A 26,899-nucleotide genomic window follows, 5' to 3' on the forward strand; every position below is an offset into this window, starting at 1 on the left:
TTCATGGATTTTATTTACATAATTATTTAAGTTTAAGCCATTCCATAACACATACAAATTAAGAAAAAACTTAAAATCCATTATGGGTAATTATACAGAGAAGAAATTCTAAGGAATTGAAACCAAAGATGACACAATTAAATTAGTTAAAATACACTAATTCTGTTGACAAAGTTAAATGAGAACATATAGTTAGAAATGTGGAAAGCACAATTCATCTTGAGATATGGCCAAACTACCAGAATTTATATAATTTACTGTTGCTATTAGTAAAGATAGACTTTTAGGAATGAAATGTGGCTGTTCTTTAGAATGGATATAAAATTTTGTATAAATAAAATTCAAGAATAAAGCTTCTGAAAATTTCACAATATTCCCCACAGCAAACTATTTCTACCTTGGCAGTAAGTATCAGTTTGAAAGTAAAATTTGTGAACTTTCCCTCAAGTCTAAAATGCTGATTTTCAGAGGTAACTTTATTCCTGCTGAGAAGAATTTAGAAATAGTTTATACATATAGCAAGAAAATTGCCAATAGTAATCATTTTAGAAATGTGGCTGAAAATGCCTTAGATTGCAAAAGAAATTGATAATAGAAGAGTTAGAGTCTAGTAACTTTGAACAAATATGGGCCTTTTACTTTGACTGTATGTGACCTACAAATGAGTGGAGGGCAGTCATTAAAAAGTAGACTGACTTTATGAAAGCAATTTTGATTTCAGGCAACTAGCAGAACACGGGTTTCTACAGTAGTTCCAATTCACTATATTAAATGTTATTCTGTACAAAGAATAGCCAAACATTTTCATGTAAGTGTTCATCATCTTTCTTGATATTTATTTCCTGAAATTGAATGAAACCCCACAAGAGCTTTTATTAAGATGTTAGAAAAAAAATTAGTTGAACATATTACAGAGTAATATATACAGATCTGGGAATGAGACAGCTGCTGAGTGGTCAAGATCTCATTGCATCTGACAGAAGCATTGCAACATATGTCACTCATATAAAGGGATTTGCATAATGTGCAACATTTTATTGAAAAACGTCCAGTGTCTGGGATGTCCTCAGCTTTACAATTTTGGTAAGATTTGCTAGATGCTATCCATCTAGAATAAGAAAGCCAAGGGCTCCCCAAATCTCTTAACTAGAGCACTGTCTAGGAAATTGAGAACAATTATCCAAAGATTTCCCTCAATTCTTCTCTTTGCATCTACACTGTCAATAATATAAGACAGAAATAAACCACAAAGGGATTAAGTAAAGAAAAATACTGAGTATCTGTTGAAAAATATCAACATGTATGTAAATTTCACATCATCCTCCTTCTTAGCGTTAACATAAAATGTTAGAGCTGTTGCTGGTTTCATCACAACCTAGGAAGGTAAGATGCATGAATCTTGCTGTCTAGGCTCTAACTAGAAAAACTATATCAAAAAATCATTATGTTTAAAGTTTTGGTACTTTGTGATATAGTCTCTGAATGATCTAATCAATAATGGCTTTCAACAAAGAAAGAAATACTTTAAAAATAGTCCTGAATGTCTGTGTCTTGGTAAAATTAAATCTCCTAAGCAGGTGAAATATATCAGTATGTAGCTGTTCCTTTTATCATAATTTCCATATAGCACATGCAAATTTCAAAGATAATTGCTTTTAGATTAAAAATTCCAAATCACAGCTGACAGATAAGAATCAATATTTTGCTTCTTTGCTAGAGAGCTTTTTAGAGCCCTATAATAAGCACAGGATTAATCATATCAACTATGATTGTGCACCCTGAAAGGAAGAGGGAAGTTGATTTACAAACGTTCTCCTGAGGGGAGGTCAGGCAACGACATAGCTCACCACACTGAAATGCAGGAGCTTCTGTTGAGTATTATTTCTATGCATAGAAAAATGAACGATGTTGTCAAATCTTCCTTTTCCCTTGACATTTGGCATGAAAATGTGATGACTGACGACTCATTCATTTTTAATCATTTCAGAAGGCACCATGTCTTAAAGGAAACTAGTTTTAGAATTCACATTGAAAAATAGATTTAAATTTCTACCCAAACCCCATTGTTTTCTCCAATGAAGACTTAAGGAAATCAGCAAACAGTCATAATAATTACAACTCTGATAACATTTCCGCTTTGTCAAGTCAAATTTCTGATAAATGATAAAATGACTTCATAAACATGTCAACGTTTTTCTCCTCGAACACAGCATATTTGTGAGCCTTTGTGTCCAATTTCTTTCCTTAGAGCTTAATAACAATGTTCAATACTATAGTGTCTCATAGCAACTTATCAATACATTTCAGTTTCAAAACCTTATAAGCCCAGCCCTAAGAAAAAGATCACACATCTCTCTCTCTCTCTCTCTCTCTCTCTCTCTCTCTGTCTCTCTCTCTCTCTCTCTTTCTCTCTCTTTCTCTCTCTCTCTCTCTCTCACACACACACACTCCACACACTCTCTCTCTCACACACAAACATATATATTTGTGTATATATTATATACATGATCATTTATAATCATATATATTTGGATATATATGATTATATATACACTACCTGTCTGATGGCAGTTTGAACTGCAAACATATCTTCCCTGCACAGAAATACAACACAAAGCATACCTGTAGACTGTGGGATACAAAGTATATGCTGGGATTTATAAGAGACTCTAGAATTTCTATCTTTTCATGACTAGTATATAATCTAATAAAGATGAGTCTTCCACTACCTGTCTGATGGCAGTTTCAACTGCAAATATCTTTTTCTCTCAGGTTTTGGAGATATGAACTTTAGACTGACATTCTCCAGCTCCTTATCCAGCTCCTTAATTCTAAATGGTTATATTCAAATAAAAGTATTTTAGTGTGATACATTCTTACCCACCCCACCCCCACACAAGAATTTTCATGCAAGATTGAAGAAGTCTAAATAATTAGAGATAGTTTTTACAAAAAGCTTGATGTGTTAATTCCTGGTAAATATTGGCTCTTTTCTACCTTATGTAATTCAGTTATAACCCCAAAATTAAGAGGATTACAAAAGAAATGAGAATATAATGTGGCATAAAACTAATTTCTTAATATTTCTAAGTTATATAAAAGATGATAAGAAAGATATTTTATACCAATTTCACATTCAACCATTATGAAATTTACTTCAGAGTCCTAAGATAATCAAAAAATATATTTACAGGTATAATGTAATGATCCTATAATCTAATTCCTTAGAAGGCCAGGATAGAATGATAGATAATTTAAGACCATTTGGAAAAACAAAATGAGACAGTATCTTAAAAATAATGAGAGGGTTATGAGAGGAAAGGAAGGAGGGGGAAAGAGAGGCAGAAAGAGGAGGAAGAGAAGGAGAGAACAAGGCAGAAGCCACAATCCATAATTATAAGGACAGCTTTAAAACAATTCCACGTGATTTATTTCACTATATTGGCTAAAATCTTAGAGTGATACTGAGGCAGTTGTCATAAAATATAAACTTCCAGGCTCTCCACATAGTGGCAGATAGGTATCTTAAAATAGATGAGGATTTTGAAAATGCAAATGTTGAAAAACTACCAAAAAAAAATGGGATTTTCAATTTCTGCTATCAGAGACATTTCTTGTGACAACTCAAAGCTTCCTGTAGAGTCAGTGTACTCCACTCTCCTACAAATCTCCAACTCTTCCCTTCAACTGAGACAAATTATCTCTTCATAGTTCTTGAAAACATAAATACAAGCAACATAAAAAGAGTGAGCAGATTGCACTTACATACTTAGGTGAGCGCGCATGTGTGTGTGTGTGTGTGTGTGTGTGTGTGCGTGTGTGTGTGCATTTATATATTTGCAGAAAAAACAATAAAAAAGCAGGTCACAAATTTTAAAGAGAAGAAGGAGGGATCTTTGGGAGGGTTTGGAAGGAGGAAATGGAAGTGGGAGATGATATAATTATAATTTCAAAAGTTAAAAATTGTGAGTAGAATGCATTCATTTTCATATTTTCTAAACAATCTGGGGTTCTAAAGCAGCTGATAAGTTGAAAATGAAGAATTTAATAGATGTAAGTTTCCAGTAAATATAGTGCTTTGTTTTGTTGTAATTTAAAAAACATCTGTTTTCCATGAAATGACAGAAAGACTAGTGCTAGGTAGTACCTATTCTCCTATGTATGGTAACAGAACATATGAACAATAAACATTAATTGAAAAGTAAAGAGAAAATGTCAGTTTAGAGACCCCACCTGATGCTACCTACTCTTAGCTCTGATCATTTTGGCCTTTCCAAAGACCATTTCTGCAACTGCAGTCACCAGTCAAACCATTTACTTTTCAGTGCCCTGAAAGAAAAGCAATTCATGCATGTGTAAATTTTGTTTAGTTAAGGCTTCAAGACAGAATGATTGTTAATTATGTTGCTTTTCCTCCATGTTTCTTGTATAGCATTGTTAGCTGTACTTTAAAATAATGATGTTTTTTCATATAATTTCTCTGATGCAGAGAGTACTGCATTTCTAAAGTATTTTCTGTTTTTGAAAATCCATTAGCTTTGTTTAAATACCTTTCAGAAAACATCTGTTCCTCTTCTCTGTACTCTATAACCCCTTTTCTTGCACAGACTGTTTAGCTCATACAATGCAACTAAAATTTTGCAATTTTTTCTGACTGAGAACTGAAAGGATTTCAGCATCCTCTCAAAGTAATGCTCTGTAGTTCCTATATAACATTAATTACATTATGATCTATTTTATACTATTTTGGAGTTTGTATTACATTCAACATTGTATTGTACAAACAATAAAGAGATAATGTGCCAGGACAAGGATTTAATAAGATGTGAATGACTTTAAAATGCACATGAAAGCGAAGCATTGGTTTTTGTCATCTCATAGCCTGAGCCTTTAGCTCAAAAACAAGAGGGGTACACAAACTCAAAAGTATTTACATGGCACTTTCCTTAGCTAAACCATCAGTGAAATTATTTTGAAATCAGAATAACGTGCACATAGTTAATAATATGTCATACACTGAATGTAACTAGATACATGCCATAGTATTTCCAATATTTCAGCAATTTTATATCTATAAATTGTTCTCTACCAAACTTCTTTTTCAAGAATTTCTATTGGATATTTTATTTATTTACATTTCAAATGTTATCCCCTTTCCCAGTTTCCACTCTGGAAATCTATTCCATCATCCCTCCCTCTGCTTCTATGAGGGACCTCACCCACCCATCCATCCACTCATGCCTCCCTGCCCTAGCATTCCCTTACACTGGGGCATGGAGCCTTCCCTGATGCAAGGGACTCTCCTCCCATTGATGTCTGACAAGGCCATCCTCTGCTACATATGCAGATGGAGCCATGGGACCCTCCATGTATACTCTTTGGTTGGTGGTTTAGTCCCTGGGAGCTCTGAGGGGTCTGGTTGGTTGATATTGTTGTTCTTACAGGTTGCAAACCCCTTCACCTCCTTCAGTCCTTTCTCTAACTCCTCCATTGGAGACCCCTTGCTCATTCCAATGGCTGGCTGCTAGCCTCTTTATTTGCCAGGCTCTGAAAGAGCCTCTCAGGAGACAGCTATATCAGGCTTCTATCAGCAAGCACTTCTTGGCATCCACAATAGTGTCTGGTTTTGATGACCTTATATTGGAGACATCTCCAAGTGGGGCAGTCTCTGGATGGCCTTTTCTTCAGTCTCTGCTCCAGACTTTGTCTCTGTATTTCCTCCTGTGAGTATTTTGTTCCCCCTTCTAAGAAGGACCGAAGGACCCACACTTTGATCTTCCTTCTTCTTGAGCTTCACATGGTCTGTGAATTGTATCTTGGATTTTATGCTATTATGCTAATATCCATTTCTCAGTGAGTGTATACCATGTGTGTTCTTTTGTGACTGAATTACCTCACTCAGGATGATATTTTCTAGTTCCATCCAGTTGCCTAAGAATTTCATGAAGTCATTGTTTTTAATAGCTCAGTAGTACTCCATTGTGTAAATGTACCACATTTTCTGTATCCATTCCTCTATTGAAGGACATCTGGGTCCTTTCCAGCTCCTGGCTATTATAAATATGGCAGCTATGAACATAGTGGAGCAAGTATCCTTGTTATATGTTGGAGCATCTTTGGCCTATATACAAAGGAGTAGTATAGCTGGGTCCTCAGGTAGTACTATGTCCAATTTTCTTAGGAACTTCCAGACTGATTTCCAGAGTCATTGTACTAGCCTACAACAAACTCTTATTGTTCACATGGAACACTTCTTGCAAAAATAATTATAGAAATTAAAAAGATCCCCATATCATCTTCTGGCCTTCATATATACTTGCACACATGTACATATGATTCTGTTTATGTGTTAATGTGTGTGAGTGTGTACATGTGCATGCATGTTCACATATACACACTAACAGAATGGAAAATCAATATAGTTGCACTCAAATGCTTGTGTTTTTATTAATTAGCAACATATATTTCTGTGGTTATTTTGTTTCTTGCTAAATATTGATGCTGACCATAAGTCTCATATAATGGTCTGAGGAATTATCAAAAGAGGTCAACTAAATGTACTTATTTATAAACCACAAACACTTTCTTTCATAGAAGCATCCTTATGTAAATAATCTAGAGATCTATAAATCTCTCTCTTTCTATCTCTTTCTTTTTCTCTCTCTCTCTGTCTCTGTCTCTCTCACTGCCTAACACAAACACATGTACATTCACATACATGTGTATGTATAACCATACATACACATTGGATGAGGTAATAACAAGTGAAGAGAAGACTCCTTAGGAAGAAGTTTTGTCATAGTTCTAGAAATAATTAAGGAGAATGAAGAGTTTTTTAAAAAGACAGAATCTGACACATCAATGGAAAGTACATTGAAGAATTTCATTCTCACTTTCTATATGCCTTTCAAATCAACTAAACAAAAGGCTGTATCCATGTGTTTTAGGAATAAAAACATGTAGAATTGTTAAGAAATTTTTAAATGTAGAATTGATGTTTTCCATTCTTTATCAATAAGCTTAGAGAATGGGGCTAGAGATTAAGAAACTATAACACTTTAAATTTTCAAATGATTTCATATTCTTCCTGTTCCTAAAATATTGGTTACAAAATCATGTATTTTTTTAAAAGGTGATTAGTTTCTTAGATACTCCTAGGATTAAAATCCAGTGGCTGACTCACCTATATCATTGTTAAAGCCCGTGATTATTTTAGTTATATGGTGCTGTACAAGCATTTGACAGGCATGATGTCAAAGTGTATTTTGTAGATGAGGGAAGTGGCTCACAGAGAAATTCATAACTTACAAAATATCTGATTTATTAAGAATCAAGTTCATAATTTTAATTCAGGCAAACATTTTTGAATCGGGGCTCTAAAGACTCATTCTTTATTGAGCCCAAGTAATTCTGCAAATGTAAGAGAAAAAACGGGGTGCACTACTATTCATTAATCAAATTCTGTCTATAGCTTGTATAGTCTCAAAATAGACTGTGTTCTGTGGGTGGCACAGTGGTAGGTGTGAAAACTTCTGAGGTTTTCAGATGATCATGAGTAAATACATAACATCAGATTAAGAGGTATGTGATTGTGTGCTTTTCCTCATTTTCTCAGAATAAAGACCTAACAACTCCATGTGTAATATTGGTACACATTTGGGAGAAAGATCACTATTAGTTTCACTACTTCTCCATGAGAATTTTAAAATTAGTATACACCATAGAAATTTCAAATAAGAACTCACTAGCATTAAATTCTGGAGAGGACATTTATTTCCCTTCCCTCTCCAAGAAGCAAAAAGAGATATTTAACATATACCTAATACAAACTCTACCTGCATGATTTTGTAGAAAAAAAATGCTTAGATCTCCTTGGGCTGCATGTTTCTAAGGCAGCCTACAATATCATGTACTGCGATTTTCCCAATTACAATGTAGTGTAATTTTGATACATTTTTTGGGTCTCAGATCAAGTTTTTGGGCGTGGTTTGCCTCTTGACAGGCTACTCTCCTTGGTTGAAGAATGTAGCTTTACTGTGTCCTACTGTGCCCTAAGTTCCTGCCTTCTATGTAGTCTATTTCTCAGTCTCATCTTATAATGACCCCAGTCACATTGGCTGAGCATTGCTAATATGAATTCATTTTATCTTAATCATCTCTGTTTTATGTCCAGTCTCCACATGAAGTCACACACTGAGATCATGACAATCAGGTCTTGCTTCACTCATCAATTATGGAGTGAGTGGAACTCAGTTCATTCAATACAAACATCCTTAGAACACCTTTAGTTTTATTCATTTATCTGCACCAAAACACAAGGAGGAATTTCAACAATTCTTGAAGAATCAGTTTAGACTGTCATTTCAATTTCATTTTAGCATCCTGAAATTAAAATGAATATAATAGTCATTTTATATTGTGATGTTTTACATGTTTATTGTATGGTAAATTTAAAATAAATTAGTGCATTTACTATCTTCAAGGCAAAGTAAAATGAAGAGCACATTTGTTCTCCTTGTGACTTTGTTAGAATAGCAGACAGACCCTCCCGTGGTCCTGCTCAGTCAATGTTCCCTTTTCTTTAGAGTGAAACAGCTCATTCTCCCCTGACTCATGTGTCAGACAAGCTGACAAATATCCAGTGCCATTGTGTTAATTAATCCTTTTAGAAACTGTTAATTGATGCTACTTTTCAATCAAACTCTCAGTAGAGATTTAAGTCCTTTTTATCACAACAGATGTGGTGATTTGTATCATACTTTGCTAATGCCAAAGCTCATAATTTTAGCTGCAACAGGATGCTGAATTACAAAATATTTCATGGTTTTAAGGACTGACAAAGCTTAGGTCAGGACAGTGTGGAGGAGGAAACAGAGCAAATAAGGAATGCTGAGTTGCTGAAGAATGAGTTTTGCAGCAATAATGACCAAGAACATATTTAGCATATTAGTATCTATTATAAACATAATTTGAACGCAAACTTAATATGCAATTCCCCAAATGTTCTGACATTATTGATTTTGTGACGCTTTATGTATAAAAATTGAATTGTATGGGGCAATGTCACAGGTAAACAACACTGCTGGATGAAAACATTTAGCAATTTTGCCCCAAATTCTCATTGGTGATGAGTATCATAGGAGAAGTTATTTAATTTTTGCCTTATAATTTCAAAGGTAGAAAGTTTTTTCAGTGTTATTACATTATAAATAATCCTATTTATAATATGAAAAATGAAATGATCTATTAAATACTAAGTTACAATTCTTATAATATATTAGTACATTTTAAATTTTCAAGGTAACTGAAGAGATAGTTCAGTGATTAGAAGCACTGGCTTTTCTATTAGAGGACACAAGTTTGATTCCCAGCCCCCACATGGCAGGCCACAACCTTCTGTAACTTCAGTTTCAGAAAATCTAATGCCCTCTTCTGGCTTCAGCTGCCACCATGCATACATATACTGCACAGACTTACCTCCAGGCAAGCACAATTACACAAAATAAAAATAAATATAAATCCTTTAAAATACTCAGATTTATTTGGGAAAAAATGAAATAAAAGTAAAGAAACAATAGGTAAATGAAAATTATGTTAATTTAATCACACCAAAAATCAAGGCATAACAAATTATGTCAGTAAATAATATTTCCTATCCCTAAAATCATATTTTAGTGTTTGACACCTAACAAAATGAAAGCCAAAAAGAACCCACAATTTTAGTGTCTGAGGTGCCACATCAGGGTGGGAGGAATTAACTGCAGTCAGGTGGAGAGGGGAGGTGGGCAATGGGAAAAGAGCTGTTTAGAAATTTGTAGAGAGGAGAAAAGCTAGTGAAAATGACCTAGAAGAACTTGTATGCTAAAGGAAGGACCTCTTTCTAGGAGGTAGAGGCACGCAGTTGCAGAGGGGTGGGGGTGAGGGTAATGTCATAGGAATGGTTGCATTAAGAAGGTCCTGGGGCCAGCGAGCAAATATCTTGTTAGTTCTGAAACCAGAGGGTAGGAAATTAAGGATAGAGGTAAACTAAAACTGGGCTCAGCAAGGTTTCATTAAAGAATTCTTTCTGGCCTGACATGGTGACACACATTATGAAGAGTAATATTTTTTACAAGTCTAGGCCTAATTACAACCATTCTGCTGAAGAGATATGAAAGAAAAGTATTGTTTCCTTAAGATTATATATTGTTAATATTTCATTGTAAATGAGAGTTCCTAGACTGTACTTGGTAGATACTAAATATTTTAGAGATGAATTAAATGTGACAAGAACAATATGATAATTAAACTTTAAAGACTTAAGAAATGTAATAATATTCTTGGTTAAAAGTTATACACTATATGAAAACTGACTGTGATTCCCTCTGCTAAGGATTTAGAAAATATTAATTTAGAATAAATCTAGATAGTACATTAACTTCTAACTTTACTGTTAAAGCAATTGTTTTGCATGGAATTATATTGCAAGCACTTTCAATATAACTTTGATAAAGGTGAAGAGTAGCACAGAGCATAATATTATGCCATTGATTAAAAAAGCATGTGCCTGGGAAAACAATATGTTTTTTTTTTGTCATTATTTTAAGAAGCAGGGAGATTTTATCTTAGAGTAGAGAGAAAGTAACACAGAGACCCACAACTGAAGCATGCGAGACTTTGGAGCAGTCAATACTGAGTAGGATGTCTTCATCAAAGCTTTCCCTGCAAGGCTCAGTCATCTATGTAGAGGAAGAGATGCAAAGACTGTAAGACCCACAAGTGATGGGTAACTCCAAGAACTGATACACACATTAATTCACAGGCAGTGTAGCAGCATGAACACGACCCAGGTCAGATGGTATCCCACCATTGAAAGGTGGAATATGACAGGAGATATCACTCCTAAACAAGAAGCTATTTGCAGTTGATACCTGTTGGCAAATGGAATGTCAGATTTTTTTCAATGGAGTGTCTTGGGCATAGACACAACCCTTCCCAGCAAGGTCCATGCCCAGGAATAGTTTGAATAACACAAGCAAGTGCCATGGATTTGAGGAAGGGCAGTCACTTATCTTGTCTTCTTTTGCCTTGTTTTCGGTTTCTTTGTTTTGATTTTTATTTTTGTGCTTTGTTGCCTTGGGTTTTGGAAGAGAGAAAAAAAATGGAGAAACAAAGTTGAGTCAAAAGGCAGGTGGGGTGGATCTGGTAGAGGTTGAAGGAGGAGAAAAACGTGATCAAAATATAAGGTATAATTTTTAAATTAAAACAAAAGAAAGAAATTAAATTAAGTAAATGAGATAGGCCCAATACGCATTATAACTAATGTAGTTTAAAAAGCAAAAGCTTGAACACTTAAGAAAAAGGTAGGGGTATTGTTTCCTTAAGATAACATATTGTTAATATTTCATTTGAAATGAGACTTTCTAGACTGTGCTTGGTAGATACTAAATATTTGAGAGATGAATTAAATGTGACAAGAACAATATGATAATTAAACTTTAAAGACTTAAGAAATATAATAACATTCTTGACTAAAAGTTATATACTACATGACAACTGACTGTTATCTTCATAAGACAAAGGTATATGAAGATCATTGTTTGAGGATGACCATTGAAAATCCCAAAGCCAGTTCCAGGAAGAGCAGAAACAGTATTATCCTACTCATGGATTTGTTGTGTTTTAGAGCCATGGCAAAACAAACTATTGTTATAAAGCTAAGAATAAAACAAGAAATCATTTGTTGCCAGACCATTTGCATGTAATACAAATACTGTGGTCTTAATGTTATTCTCAGAAAATACAGTAACCTGGAAATATGAGTAAGGACAAAGAAAGATCTGTTTCACCTTTGCCAGAGATCATTATCTATCATCAATACTCATATCACAGGCAGCTAACATGCAGCGCTTCATCCTCCTGGCTGGAAAAACCTTCCTTTCTTTTACCCCAGCAAGCCATTGTAATTCTATTTAAACCAACACCACACCTTTATTTTACTAGTGGTGGCTATTTCTGCTAAGAAAATTCTCCTCACAACTTTGTAACTTCCAGCTGGACTCTACCCTCTGATTGTCATAGAGTGAACAACTTTTTCCTTTGATGAATATTCCCTGAATAATCCCCAATTTAGCAACTCACAGCAATTCCCCAGGGCATTTACAACAACAGGTAACATAGTATTCTACATATTTGCAGCAGTCTGGAATAGGAAAACAGTGTCCATCAACAAGCCACAATGCTAAGGAAAGGACTATATTCGACTAAGGATAACTTGATAGTTCTGAGCAGTTGAGGAAGACAGATTTTCTCTGGCTTGGGAATCATTCATGCCTAGGTGTCTGTGGGTGTGAGAAAAGGCTAACCAAAAATAGAAATGTGTGGAGAGGATACCAGTTAACCAAGCAGGACACAGGTTAGGAAACGGCATGTTGAAATTTTAAAGAAAATTAGACATTTAAGAAAAGGGAAATCAGATGTACTATTTTATGGACACATATCAGAAAGCATGAAATTTCTCATTATTTCATTATGTGCAAATTACTCAGAAAAGATGCTGCATTAGAGATCATGTGAAAATGCATATGTTTTTCCCATGCCCCAGCTTTTACCTAGAACACTTATCTCAAGTACCTCATCAGCCTGAAAAACTATGCTTTACATACATCAGTGTTAAGTTTGCTGCTTTTTAATGAATGAGCTCCTCTGATTTCTGAATATGCACTTCAACAGTAAATTAGGTTAAGCATGGCATGATCCAAAAGTAAGTTTTAATCAGCTACTGAATTTGACTACTCTACATATTCACATAGTTCATGTCAACTGGAGAAAATCTTCTTGGAATTCTCCTTTCTGATATTACTACCTGTGGAACAATGTTAAATTTCTTCCTGAACTCTGTTCCCTGCTTAGCACTGGCAGAGAGGGAAGTGCCTTTTGAATGGAGACTAATTTAATCTAATTTTCCTTCATTACCTATCAGACCAAAGATTAATCAACAGGCCCTTTTACAGATCTTTGCTTTTGTAGATGTAAGCCTTCTTGCCAGTTAAGCTTGCAGGCTTATATCACATACCTATCATATTAGCCCATTCAAATCTCACAGTTCAGTGAATAGAGAAAAACTAAAATACAATATTCTTATAAAGTTTTGACATTTTCATATATTCATGGATTATTGGTAAATTCTGTTCCTAGTCTACTCATATGCTTTTACATCTATCATCCCATGCATCCACAGGAAGGCGGCAAAGGAGACATATTAAGTGTATCCTGTTGTGGTGTTCATTGCATGCTATGACAATAGCATTTTCTGACAATAACAAAATACCTAAAGCAGGTTTATTCTTTTCTCTTATATCTGAAAGCTAGAAAGTCCAGAACACGGTAGCAGCTTTATTGCATCACAACAAGGTAAAAATGTGGAAGGCAAAGTAAGCAAGGACATAAAAGACAGAGTAAAGGACTATTTGTTTTATAGTTGTCCATTCACACACAAAATGTACATTTCTATGAAAACAACTAATATTCCTCAAAAACCCCTACCCTCTCAAAAAAGAGCATTGGTAATTAAATCTGTTTAAATTTTAGAGGGTAAAACTAAATGCCAATCATGCTATAAAAATTGCAACTTTACTTTATTTACTGGGTTTCTATTAATATTATCTCATATTGACAATCAATCAAAGATAAGTCATTAGTACTCCCTTTCACATACTAATGACAAAACGCTCCTGTTTTAGCTCAATTTTGAATACTTAGGCATATAGTTTGAACTGCTGAAGGGAGGGTCTAATTGGAAACAGGCACCTTTCTTGACCTCTGCTTGCTCTGGAAGGTTAGCAAACTTGGCCACGCCCTTACTTCATGATGCATTGCCTCAGCTCAAGCTCAGAAAGATGGAGACATGTGAGTATAGATGGAAATCACAGACTTGAGCTAACAGAAAGTCTTTTATCCTTAGCTTGTTTCTCTTGAATATTTGGTAGCAGCAACACAATGTTTGACTGCCAAATTCTAGGCACAGGTGGGAAACAGGACTAGTCATCTATTAGAGGAATCACATGGTTCTAAAAGAAGAAACTCATGTTATCTTAAATATGTCAGTCTGTGCTATCTTTTCTTCCCTAATTACTTCTGATCTCACTCAGGCACATTCTATTACTAGAATATTAATTTGCCCTGTCAAGTAATTCCAAGACAAAATGACAACAGTTATTTTATGCATGCAATTTGTGTATTTTATTTCACTAATCTTTTCTGTTTTATGGTACTATTCTTTTTCAATGTCTCTTTGATGCACTGTCTTAAAGTTTTTCCAGATTGTCCTGTGTTTACTGTCTTGCTGAAGACAGTTAATTTAACTCTGTTAAGAGTTCTTTTCCAGAAGAATCTAGGAATTGTAGAGATTGAATGTTCAGGTAGTTTTTCAGTAAAGAGATTATTTAACCTGGATTCCTGTGTTCATTTTTTTTTGGCAAGTGCTTTTGTGATTACCTTCGTTTGACCCTGGCCCTTAAATTGCAGCCATCTCTTTGCTGACTTATAGCTCTGACCCCATTTCTTTGGAAGTCGATGATCAAAGGTCATTTCTTTCCTCCAGAGCCTCTAGGATTAGTAACTTCCCAGGAGTTAATAACTCAGACAGCAAACAATGCATAGTGCATCTGTATTTCAGCCTTGTTTCCTCACAAATGAGCCATAAACTGGGCTTGATTTAAAGGATCCCTCTTTCTTCCTTCTTTCCTTTCTTTCTTTTTCTTTCTTTCTTTGATTTTTTTGGGATGCCTTTATTTTTTGGTTTGTTTGTTTGTTTTCTTTCGCTTTTCAAACCCTGCCAACTGGAGATTTTTATAGCCAGAGTATAATATTTAGACATCAGATGTCACAGCTGTTTCTTTAAGCTTTTGTTTCTATTACTATTATTGTAGAAAAGTCCTATCTTATTTTTCAGATTAGCAATTTCTTCTTAATATTTTTTGTTAACTGTTATATTAATAGCTTCTTTTTCATTTTTATTAGATATTTTATTTATTTACATTTCAAATGCTATCTGCCTTCACAGTTTTCCCTCCACAAGACCCCTATCCCCTCCTCCCTCCCCCTGTCTCTATAAGGGTGACCCTACCTGCCCACCCTCTCCTGCCTTAGTGGCCTAGTGTTCCCCTACACTTGGTCATCAAGCCTCCACTGCACTATGTTATGTGGGCTCTCATATACATACAAACAAAAAACAAATATTTGTAAAAAAAAATTAAAGATTGATTCATTTTATTGAAATTAGTCATTTGTCACCTAGATGAAGATTTAAAAAGAGGTAACACAACACTTCAGTTTTAAGCAGATAAAAAGCACATATGAGTTTTATCCATTGCAGATGAGCCAGGCACTCTAGGACAAGTCAAACCATAAATTCTCCCACAGTCTTCAAGACTAAATTGTAATATTTAAACAAATAAGCAATTTCTTGGTGGTAGAATTGGTAAGGAGAAAATTTCAAAAAATATTTGTTTAGATGGGACTCAATCTAGACTTAATTTATTATCATATCAGAAACTAACATATGAATTCTTATATATAATTATAATTATTATTTTTGACAGGGTAACTGTTCTAATGTACAAAGTAAAAATGATTTAAAACAGAATGATCTAGCATTCTAAATGATCAACAGATACAATAAAATTATGGGACTCCACCTCAACTTAGTTCTTTCCCAGTGAGATTTCCTATTCCATTCCTTTGTGTTGGGTAATAACACACAGAAATAGTTTCCACCAGAGACTTATAGTGTCTACATTGGTCCACACTGGTGATCAGTTGGCAATTTTCACTATTCTTCCTTCTTTCCATTGAGGTCTCTCCAACTTACTCTTAGTCCTGTATCAGCTTCTATGAGGAACTCCTTCTCTCACAGAACCCTTATTCTCTAGGGATGCCAACATTTGGTGGAAGTAGAGAGTCCCTCCTAGCCTAGCCCTTTCATCATTTCATCATGGTCTCTACAAACTTATTATTTGTCATACTAGATCTTAACTGCAGAATGCCCTCCTCTAACCCTGTTTACATTCCCTGGAAGCACCAACTCTTTATGTGGACCCAGACCACCTCTTTTCCATAGATACTATCAGCCTTATATTCTAACTCATTTTGTTCCTTTTCTATCAGCTGCCAATCCACAGAAACACTTTCAACTGATGATGTCCAATGACCAAATGGCAGCAACTCAGGTAAGCAATTTTCACTGTTCTTCTTGCCACCAGTCCCACTAGATCTTTCCCTCAGCCACTCCTCAGTCTTTCCTCATAACTAATCTCCATTCTTTCTGTTACTTGCAACCCACAGTAGTACTCTGTACCAGGGACACCACAGCCACCATAATAGCTTAAGATCAATAGGGGTCAACAGAAACAAAAGATCCAACAAATGCATTCAACAAAGTCAGGAACAGATGTCAACACAAGGAAACCTGAAAAATTATAACCACAGATACCTAGATACCAGTAAATAAAGACAAATATAAATATTCAAACAATATGCCTCCATCAGCCCCCAGTAACCCTGTTGAAATGGACTCTGAGAAATGCAATTAACTGAGGCATAAGACAAGTATTGCACAATAGCAATTATGAATATATGGAAGGGCCTTAAAGATGCTATGAAACCCATGAAAACACAAATATTTGAGTGGAATTCCAAAAACAATTCAAAGCATAAATGTAGGATTTAACAAAAAATAAAAATATAATAACTATGAAAAACTGAAATTGTTGGAAAAGAAAAATTGATGATGCCAAACAAAAATCTCTGAGGCAATCCTTACCAACTGATTATAAAATATGGACTAGAAAATCTCAGATGGTGAGGAGAATATAGAAGAAATGGATAGCTTGTTCAAAGAAACTATGGACTCTAAAAATATCCATGCACAAAACATTGAAGTTTCTGTGACCCTATGAAAAAACAAAAACAAAGCAGTTAAAGATAGAAATAAAAGACAAAAAAGAAACCCAGGTTAAGGAAATAAAAACTATATTTAATAGAATCAGAAAATTTTTCTGAAATTTAAAGGAGCTACATATTAAGAATATACAAGAAGAACAGAGAATACCAAATACACAGGACCAAAAAGCACATAATAATCAAAACATTAAATATACTGAACAAAGAAAGCATATTAAAACTTCACATAGAACCAAAAAAGGTAATAATAAATAATCAGAATAACACCTATCCTCAAAATGGACATTTTCGAAGCCAAAACTCCCTGCATGAATGATCTACAATCTTTGAATGACTATACCAAATAAAAGTATGAATCACAATCTACTAAAAAACAACATGATAAAACTACATTTAAGCAATTTCTGTTTACTAATCCAGGCTACTTATGGGAAATTTAGATCTTAACTCATTTAAACCCAGCAATACAAGGAATAAATGATACTAGAATGGTAGTAAATCAAGAGGAAAAAATAATCCCATACCACAAAAACAAAATAAAAGAAATCAATAAATACTGTTAAATAATAACTCAATATTTGTGGAATCAATTCCAAAATAAAATTAGGCAGACTAATAGTTTTGATTAGAAAAATAACACAGAGAAACTCTGTCTCAAAAAAAACCACCCCCCCAAAAAAAACAGAAAATGAGATCAATGTTCTTGCTGCATCCAAAAACATATCTCACCATGAAGAATAGACATCATCTCAGAATAAATACATATAGAAAAAGTATTCTGAGCAAATGGAACCAAAACGAAAACTGGTAAAAGGTAGAGCCATTTTAATATCTAATAAAATAGACTTCAAAATCATCAGAAAATATAAGGAATGACACTACATACTCAATAAAAGAAAAATCTATCAATATAGGTTATTACAATTTTAAAGAATTATATGTCAAACAGGATATACCCATTTTCATAAAAGAAACACTACTACAGCTAAAATTTTTAAACTTCATACCATTATGGTGGCTTCATAGCCCACTTTCACCAACAGAAATGCCATCCTAACAAAAACCAAATGAAAACATGTTGGAATTAAATGAATAAATCTAACAGATTTTACAGAACCCCAACACTAATGATACTTTCTTCTCAGCAGCTCATGAAACTTTCTACAAAATTGATCACATACTTGGATACAAAGTAAGACTCAACAGATACAATAAAACTAATACTTTGAGTCCTATTTGTTAACCATGGAATAGAGCTCTGTCTTAACCAAGACAAAAATAAAAGAAAGTATATGAATTCATTGAAATTGAACAACTAAAAACTGAATGAAAAATTGAAGCAAGACACAAATCAAGAAAAAAATAATATCATTTAAAGAATCAAATGAAAATAAGAACACAACATACCTGAGTCTATAGGACACAATCACTTGAAGAGGCAAGTGCTTCCATTAAAAAAAATCAGATAGGTGTTATATAAGTAAGCTAGCAACATACCTGAAAGCCCTATAACAAGAAAGATAATAAAATGATGATAAGAAGAAATAACCTCAGTTCTTAAATCAAAGAATAAAAACAAGGAAAACTCACAAAAAAGAATAAAAACTAATTAAGATTGAGAAACAGTTAAAGTAATAAAAAGATAGAAAGAGATGATTCAACGATGAAAAGGGGGACTGTAAAAAAGACTGGGGAAATTAAGAAACTATTCAAAAAATAATTTTTAAAAATTCCAAATTTGAAATATATATATATATATATATATTTTTTTTTCTGATAGGACATGAGGCACAGCTGAATGAACATGGAATGAGCAGAGTTTCACAAGCTGAAGGATGTCTTTTCAAATAACCTAAACACCTGATGCTTGCTTGATTTTAAGGAGAAAATCTTCCTCATGGTTTATAGAGTAAGAGAATAAAACACGATCTTATCAATAAGCTCTTGGCAAATCCTGAAGAACATAGCCATTCCTGATGTAAAATATAAATTAATAACATGTGGAGTCCATCATATGCTATCATGCTTTTAATCCCTACACTTGTAGGTTGAGACAAGCGGATTTTTTCAATTTCCAGTTCCAATCTAGTTCTAGTTTACTTGAAAAGAAAGTAAATGAAGAAGACATACTAGGAGATTAAAGAGAAAGAAGCAAAGGTCACCGAACTACCTGTGAATAGATGAATCACCTGCAAAAAACAAAACTGTTAATGTTAGATCAGAAAAAATGGTGATTAAAAAATACACGTGAGATAAAAATGATTGAAAGACTGCAGAGAAGGGAGGTATTTCAATGTTCCTCTAAACTTGTCAAGTAAGAAGGCCGCACAGGCAGTCAGCTAGCCTAGGAATGCTTCTTCCACCTCTAGAAAGTCTGAGGATGATGAGAAACTGAAAGAAGGAGAGAGAGATTTGGGCCTGTGACAAATTCAGCTGGTACTAGAGCCATGGAGGACACCGAAGCAAAGAACAAGATGGGGGACATTTTGGAAAAAAAATCTTCATGCTTTCTACTCTAAAGTGTTTCCAAATCCTCCCCCTGTCTCCCTCTCCCTCTTCTCCCCTCTCTGTATGTGTGTGTGTATGTGTGTAAGTCTTATATTCACAGGCATATGGCTAAGAATACTTCACAGTGGAGAAGCATATACTTTAGGTGTGCCAATGCAGTCCAACAGCAGTTTGACATATTTACTGCTATACACATAAGGTTGTACTGATTTTGTTTTCAATAATTTTACTTACTAACATAAAAAAAAATAAAAATCAATTGACATTATAGAATTCGCATTTAGATGGATGGAACTAGAAAAGAAAAACATCCTGAGTGAGATAGCCCAAACCTAAAAGGAGAAACACTGTATAATCCTTTCATGTAGCTGTTACAATACGAGTAATCAGCAATGTTAGGTATGGGGAAGGAAGACGATATAGCTTATATTACAACAAAGCAAAGTAGGATGGTAAGAGAAAATATGGAAAATATGGAACATAAATTAGAAAAAGGAAATGTGGGGATAGACAAATAACAGTAAAGATCATTAAAAAATACATATGGAAACCAACTATTGTACAAGCTTCCTAAAACATATACAAATATGAAATGAATCAAGATGGAGTCATATACAGGAGACTCAATGCTTCAACTAGATATCTTATGCACTGAACAAAATCTCCAGAGCCAGGAATGGGGTTATATCTTGTTGAGTTGTTGGCCAAATGAACCCCATGGAAATTCTCAAACCTCAGACTATTGCTAATGATACTTAGTAACCTATAAAACATGATGGTCAGGCCTTATTTCTGAAGACAACAATTGCTTATGACATTAAACATGGCAAATTCAAGGTGGTGTTTAGCTGGAAACTTCCCCCATACTGACTAGTGCTCTAAGAACTGAAAGGCACATTACCAGAAGATAAAGGCAATCACCAACATTTCCCAGCTACAACCCCTGCAACCTTCAACACCGACTACATGCAAGATATCATAGTACAAATAATGGCACATATGGGATGGGAGTAACCAAATACTTTGTGATTGGATTCAAGGCCTAGTCCATGAGATGGAACTCATGCTTGGCACTGCTAAAGTCACCAGCAACAACAGGAGAGTAGGTGAGTCTCAGGGGAAACACATTATTATTCTTCTAAAATAACATGATAATAAAATAATTTCTAAAAATATACTGCTATACTTATTTTGAGCACCCAGTCCTAAAGGGCATGCTTTCATCAGACCCTTCCAGTCAGAGCTCAGAGAGTTATTCAGAAAAGGAGGTAGAAAAATTGTAAGATCGGAGAAGATAGATGACTAAAGAACTAGTGCTGTTGAAACACAATAGAACTGGTGTACATATAAACTCACAGAGATTGTAGCAGCACACATAACCTCTGCAGAGTTTCAAGGCAAATGGGGTTCCAGCTTTCAGAGAGAAAGGTGGACACAAGCTCCACTCCTGACCTTGAAGCTATCTGAAATTATTAACATATGGTAAAGACTTTTTTAAAAAAATGGTCTTTTGCTTGTTTATTTAAACTTCTATTTTCTGTTTGTTTTGGTTTTTTATAGAATGTTTTCCTGTGTGTGCTTCTTGTTTTGTTTACTGTGTTTTATTCTACTTAGTTTTAAAGGGAAGAGAAAAACAAACAAAGTTTGACTCTGTAATGAGGTAGCAAGCATCTGGGAGTGACGGGGATAAATCAGGACCAAAATCCATTCCATGATCTCTTTAATAAAACCAGAGTTTAGGAATCGGTCTTCCACTGGTTAGGAAAATGATACTTTATACATCACAGGAAATCAAACTATACTGGGGTCTGAGCCCCACAACTTTACTGCTACCATTGATTTGGCCCTTGGGTACAAATTCTTCTCTACATTTGTGAACTGATACATATAGTCAATAAAAGGGCTATATATTTCAGTTATTTACATATAGTCTATAAGAGGGTTATATATTTCAGTTACTTTGATATGGAGAACAAGGAGAAACGTTTAGTTGTAAATTTACTTTGATTATTAAGCAGAAGTTATGTTAAATGGGATATGAAAAGTTATCAAGCCTCCTTGTGACTATCTGACTTTAAACATGATATAGACACTTCCTCAAAGACTACAAACAAAATAATACTCCTAAAGCATGGTTCTGGACTACAACATTTGTCTATATTTTTCTTAATCTACTGAATACAATGATTAAAAATTGTTTTCTATAAAATACAAATACTTGGTTATGTGCAGATCAATGTTCAATTGCAGCATAATTGAAAATGATCAAAGGGACTGAAGTCTCTGGGGAAAAATAATGAAGGGATAAGCACTTAATTACATATCAGATGTTTATATGATCCACATATATGCACTGAATGTATATTGAATACATGGTGCCACATGAAAATATTCATTAACAACAAATATTTTAGAATTTGAATTATATGAAGGATTAAGATTTGCAAACTCATAAGGACAGAATGCAAATTAAAAGTCATGAGGAAATAGAAAGATAGGAGTTACTTTATTAAAGAAATTCCATTAGGAGTGACAAAAAGCTTCAGATTTATAGTCACCACTGGTGCCAACATTGTGAATATAATTAATGCTAAAGAATTACATGGCTATAACTAAACAGTAATAGGCTTAGTGACCACCAATCCTGATGAACTAAGTACAATCCTAAAGACCCATATTGTGGAGGAGGTAATCCACTTTCATGCATTGTTTTCTGACATCCACTATCTCCTCATGATGCATGTATCTTTTACACTTACAAGCACAATAGACAAGCTAATAAATACTATGTAAATATAATATAAATAATATTGTTATATGATATACATATAAGTAAATATACATTCATATCACAACTTTGAAAATTAACTATGTGATACACTAAAGATAATTAGGATGGACAATTTTAATTGATGAATACTATGGTATATAAACCATATCTCAATAAAATTCCTTTTAAAGCCCCTTACAAGTGCAAATTGCTCTAATACAGAATCTCCCTATTATCCCAGTTCTAAATCTCACTCATTTGTACCTAAAATCTGTAATCTGTATTTTAATCTTACCAAATTACTTTTCTATTTCTTTAAATTAAAATCTTTTTGAGTACTTCATCATAGAGAATGTTTTCAATGTTTTTCATCTGATGACCTTCAAACTATCAGATGAGGTTAGAAACTCCAGAAAAACTCTAGGTCTGTGATTATTGTCTAGAGCTGGCTATCAGATCAAAATGTAAATATAAAAGTTTGCTTTGAAAATTTATCAATATTGCCATAATCTTGAATAATGAATAATACATAATCAATAATACTTAGTCAATATGTATTATAACATAAGTAATATGTCCTAAGAAAGATAACTTAGTTTTTAATGATAGTGAAAAGAGACCACTGTTTTAAACTGCACAGATTTTCTAACTATCTGGTATTTTAGAAGGTAGCTGAGTTCTCCTCTTCTCTTATCTGTTTCGATATCTTAGTTTAGTTGTAGCTATGTAGTGGGCAGGGAAGGAATAACAAAGTATTTTTGGAAACTATGGATTCTTTCAAGCTAGCCAGTGCAGGAGAAATGTAAATATGGTATAGACATAGAAACCATTGTACTGGACTTTTCTCAACCCATTACATTAAAGTGTAATGGTTGATCACTTACTTTGAATGAATCTCTTATCCCTGACATTTACCAAACATTGGTTTCCTATTAACACATTCCTTCTAATGCTGACAATTGCATTAGGCTGTGCCGGGAACTCACAGACCTTAGAAATAACACATCTCACCAGAAAAGGCTCGAAAGAGGTAGGAAACTGAGAAGTTATTGCCAAGAATAAGTGATTTTTAAAACTAATTTTTACTTGAAAGAATGAATTTTTAAAATATTAATTGCAGTTAATATCATAGTGACAGTGTCATATATATTCCCTAAAAAAATCTGCCACACACCTTGGTGTGCATCATTACTTCCGTGTCATTCCTTGTTTGGGAGTGGATACGGTGCCTCTTGGGGAACGTGTCAGCCTATGCAATCAATCAAATAGCTGGTTTCCTTCAGAAGACAACCTAAATGCCTATGTATTTTGTCTCCTCACACTAAATGCTGAAGAGATGTGAAGAGTAGCATGGAGATTTGATAAAACAACAATAGCAAGAACAAAAACAAACAAATCAACATTCTAATGTTATCCTTTCTTCAAGGTTATGCTTAAGTTAAAGTAGCTGTTTGCTTTTTTTCCCTCCAATAGAAGTTACAGTGAAAAGTACAATTACCTCCAGTATACCAAAATTCACTGTGTGAGTGAAAGCTTAGGTGAAATTACCACTGGTGCTTTTATAACATCAGAGCAAAAGTCAGCTCTGAGAAAAAGACAGATAGTACAATATGTATATATTTTGTGAATGATTTTGTTCTCTTCTATCTCTCAATACTGTACTGAGGATCCCGAGGGATTCACACTCTGAAAAGCACAGTCCAGAATCATGTGTCACCCCTCTATCCCACCACCTGGTCCACTCAAGTGACAATTCCTATCTACCCAGGAAATGTCCTTAATTCAGTTCTGCACAGCATCACTTTTTAAAACTTTCATGAGATTCTTCATCAGCCAGATTGTGTAATCTGGGCCTCAGTTATCTTGTATATCTACTGTATTATAATGATTGTTTGCTTGCAGTTTTCTTCATTAAACTGTGGCTTCTAAAGTTCTCTAAACAGATCCTCACCTTTACCTCCAGAGTGCCTACACTGTACATGAAAATAAGTTAATTAATATGCTGTAGTTCAATATGAACATTTGAAATGATGAATTCTATTAGAGTGGGAAATGAGAAACTAAACAGTAATATACATGTAACTTTCATCCAGACATACACAAAGAATCAATGAATATTAAATATGTATTAATTCCATAACCAGTACAGTTGCATTATATTTATAGAGAGAGGAAAAGAGCAAGACTGACAGAGAGAAATAGAGATGCAGAGAAGCCCAAATGTACTAGGCCATAAATATACAACATGTTAAGAAATTATTAATAACTATAGCAACCTATAGAATAAAAATTGTGAGCATGAGTTTAGAAAGCACACACCTAAACTGATTTTAATGAGTGCAAAATTAGGCACATGCTTACCAAAGAATAAAATAGAGACCTGAAGACTGAAATAAATGTTCGTAATATATCAGTATAAGTCAGCTATGTGAGTAACACATTGATCACTAATCCATTTTATAATTAGGGATGATACATGGACTTACAAAAAAATCTAGAGGAAATGGTACTTTTCCATTCTGGATGAGGTGGCATTGACATTGTTGAAGCAACACTTGATGTTTAAGTCTATACATCTTAAAAACTTTATTATAAATGTCTATAACACATTGCAATTTAAAAAAAAAGATATAAAGACTGATTCAGTTTAGTGAATAAGTAAACAGAAATTGCAAACAGATCAGAGAGAATCTGCATGAAAATATTAATATTATAAATAGAGAAAAGTGATTTTTGTAAGTTGTATGGATAATCCATTCTAAATAAAACATGAAGCTTGAATGGTTACAGTAACTTTCTTTTCAATGATTTTACTTTGTTTTACAATGCACAGTCTTGCATTTGGTAGCACAGCTCTTTTCCCACTGAAATGAATCTTCAAGCCTAAATTACTTAACATCACCTCTTCAAGATGCATACACATATTGATGTTTTATAATTTTTCAGAAAACAACTGAAAATTATTAGAGATACTTTAAAGCTACCAAATCACTCACACTTGAAGATTGACTAAAATAATTTTGTACTGACAAATTACCAGCATTACAGGGCTTATCTGAGGCAAATATGATGATAAGATGCTGCAGATATGATTAAAGCTACTGTTTACAGTACATGAGGGTCCTTGCTGCTTTGACACTTTAAGAATAGATTAACATGAACTCTTGGGAGCACAACTGCTTCATACATTTCACACCACTATTCCTCTAAACTGAAGGGACACTTGCATACAACAATTATGATTTGTACTTACTTTCCACAATTACTTGTCTGTCTTCCCAGTTATCTTTAATAAGCTGTATATTTCCGAAATGTGCATCACTGTAAAAGATCCGATTGGTACCTTCTTTTCTTTGAGTATAGTCAAAAGCCAGGGCTATAATATTCTTGAAATAATGTGGGTTCTCGTAGGGCCGTACTGGGGAATTTAAATTGGTTTCATCTGAAAGATGTATGCTTTTTAATATTGTTCTTCCTGAATATAGCAAATACCCTTCATGCCTTAGGCAAGTAACTCCATCTCCAGCCAAATATCCATGGGCGCAGGCACAGGTTCTTCGGGAATTTCCTCGATAAAGACATAGTTGTTTACAGCCACCATTTTCTTTGGCACAGACATTGGTCCCTGAGGAAGAAAAACCCACAAATGTACAATCACTTTTTGATATTTGAACAAGTTTATCCCACCCCAGTAGAAATGGTAGAACTTAATAATAAATTATAATACTTTTATTTTATTTACTATCATTTTATTTTTAAAGGTTGGTCTATAAAAATTAAGTACAAAGCAATAATGAATTTTTAAATCACAGGTTTTAGTTTCTTGAATTTCAATTTGAAGGAATATATATGAATATATATTGCAGTCAAACAAAAGCATTCAGATTTAACTTACTGAGGTTAGTAACTTAGCTTAGGAGTGATGTGTTTGCCTAAAAGTACCAAGTCCTGAGTTCAGTCCTTAGCACCATCACAAAACTAACAAAAGTTTTTCTTAAAAAGTAGATGAATGCATAGCTTTAAAATGATAGGTTTTATATTGCAAGGTCTTTGGTACATGTAACTGAGTCACTCAAAGCATAACCCAGAGTCCCTGAGAAATCATGTGCTGCTCTCAGCAGTGTTCATGAGGCATAGGGAAAATTGGCACAGTGGCTTTGTTGTGCCTCACTGATCATATATAGGTTATAAATTAATTTTAAAACAAGGCTGAGTCTGTGTTATGAATTCATTATTACCATCTTCAAAATGATTACTCAAGATGTCTTTTTGTATAAAAAAAAGTAAAAAGAATTTAAAAATAGGCAAAACCACCATCAAAGAAGCAATGATTCAGAAGTGCACATTGCAGATAACCATTTCCAGAGCCATAACAACTTTTCTTCTAAAAGATAATCCAAAACAAAATATTCAGTTGCTCCTCTAATACTGTAGTTGTGCTCTGTACTTTTTATCAAATCTATCTATCCAGATTTAAAAAATATATTTACTAGTATAAACTCATTCTCAAGACTTGTTCCATGTCATATGACTGTACATATTCATAAAACAAGAAATATAAATATATATAAACTGTAATATGTTTGTTTCCTTGGTTATTAAAGAATCGTCAAATAGGGAATTTTGAGGTTTTGAACTTAATAATCCACTTTAAATCTTAATTTTTAAAAACAAGAAATG

General features: G+C 33.9%; 1 protein-coding gene and 1 pseudogene across 7 annotated transcripts in view; one reads left to right on the top strand and one right to left on the bottom strand.

Annotated features, from left to right (window-relative positions):
- The window catches only part of LOC116090126, a 1,191,078-nt pseudogene that overhangs the window by 1,033,682 nt on the left and 130,497 nt on the right, over positions 1 to 26,899 (top strand).
- Positions 1 to 26,899, bottom strand: part of Lrp1b (LDL receptor related protein 1B) — a 1,939,581-nt gene that overhangs the window by 460,989 nt on the left and 1,451,693 nt on the right. For all 7 annotated transcript variants that reach the window (XM_031370139.1, XM_031370141.1, XM_031370138.1 and 4 more), the window contains one exon: positions 25,473 to 25,844. In XM_031370139.1, coding sequence (XP_031225999.1) covers positions 25,473 to 25,844 — 372 coding nt within the window. The remainder of the gene's footprint in view (positions 1 to 25,472; positions 25,845 to 26,899) is intronic.

Source organism: Mastomys coucha, unplaced genomic scaffold (assembly GCF_008632895.1).
Source record: "Mastomys coucha isolate ucsf_1 unplaced genomic scaffold, UCSF_Mcou_1 pScaffold15, whole genome shotgun sequence".
Taxonomy (NCBI): Eukaryota; Metazoa; Chordata; class Mammalia; order Rodentia; family Muridae; genus Mastomys; species Mastomys coucha.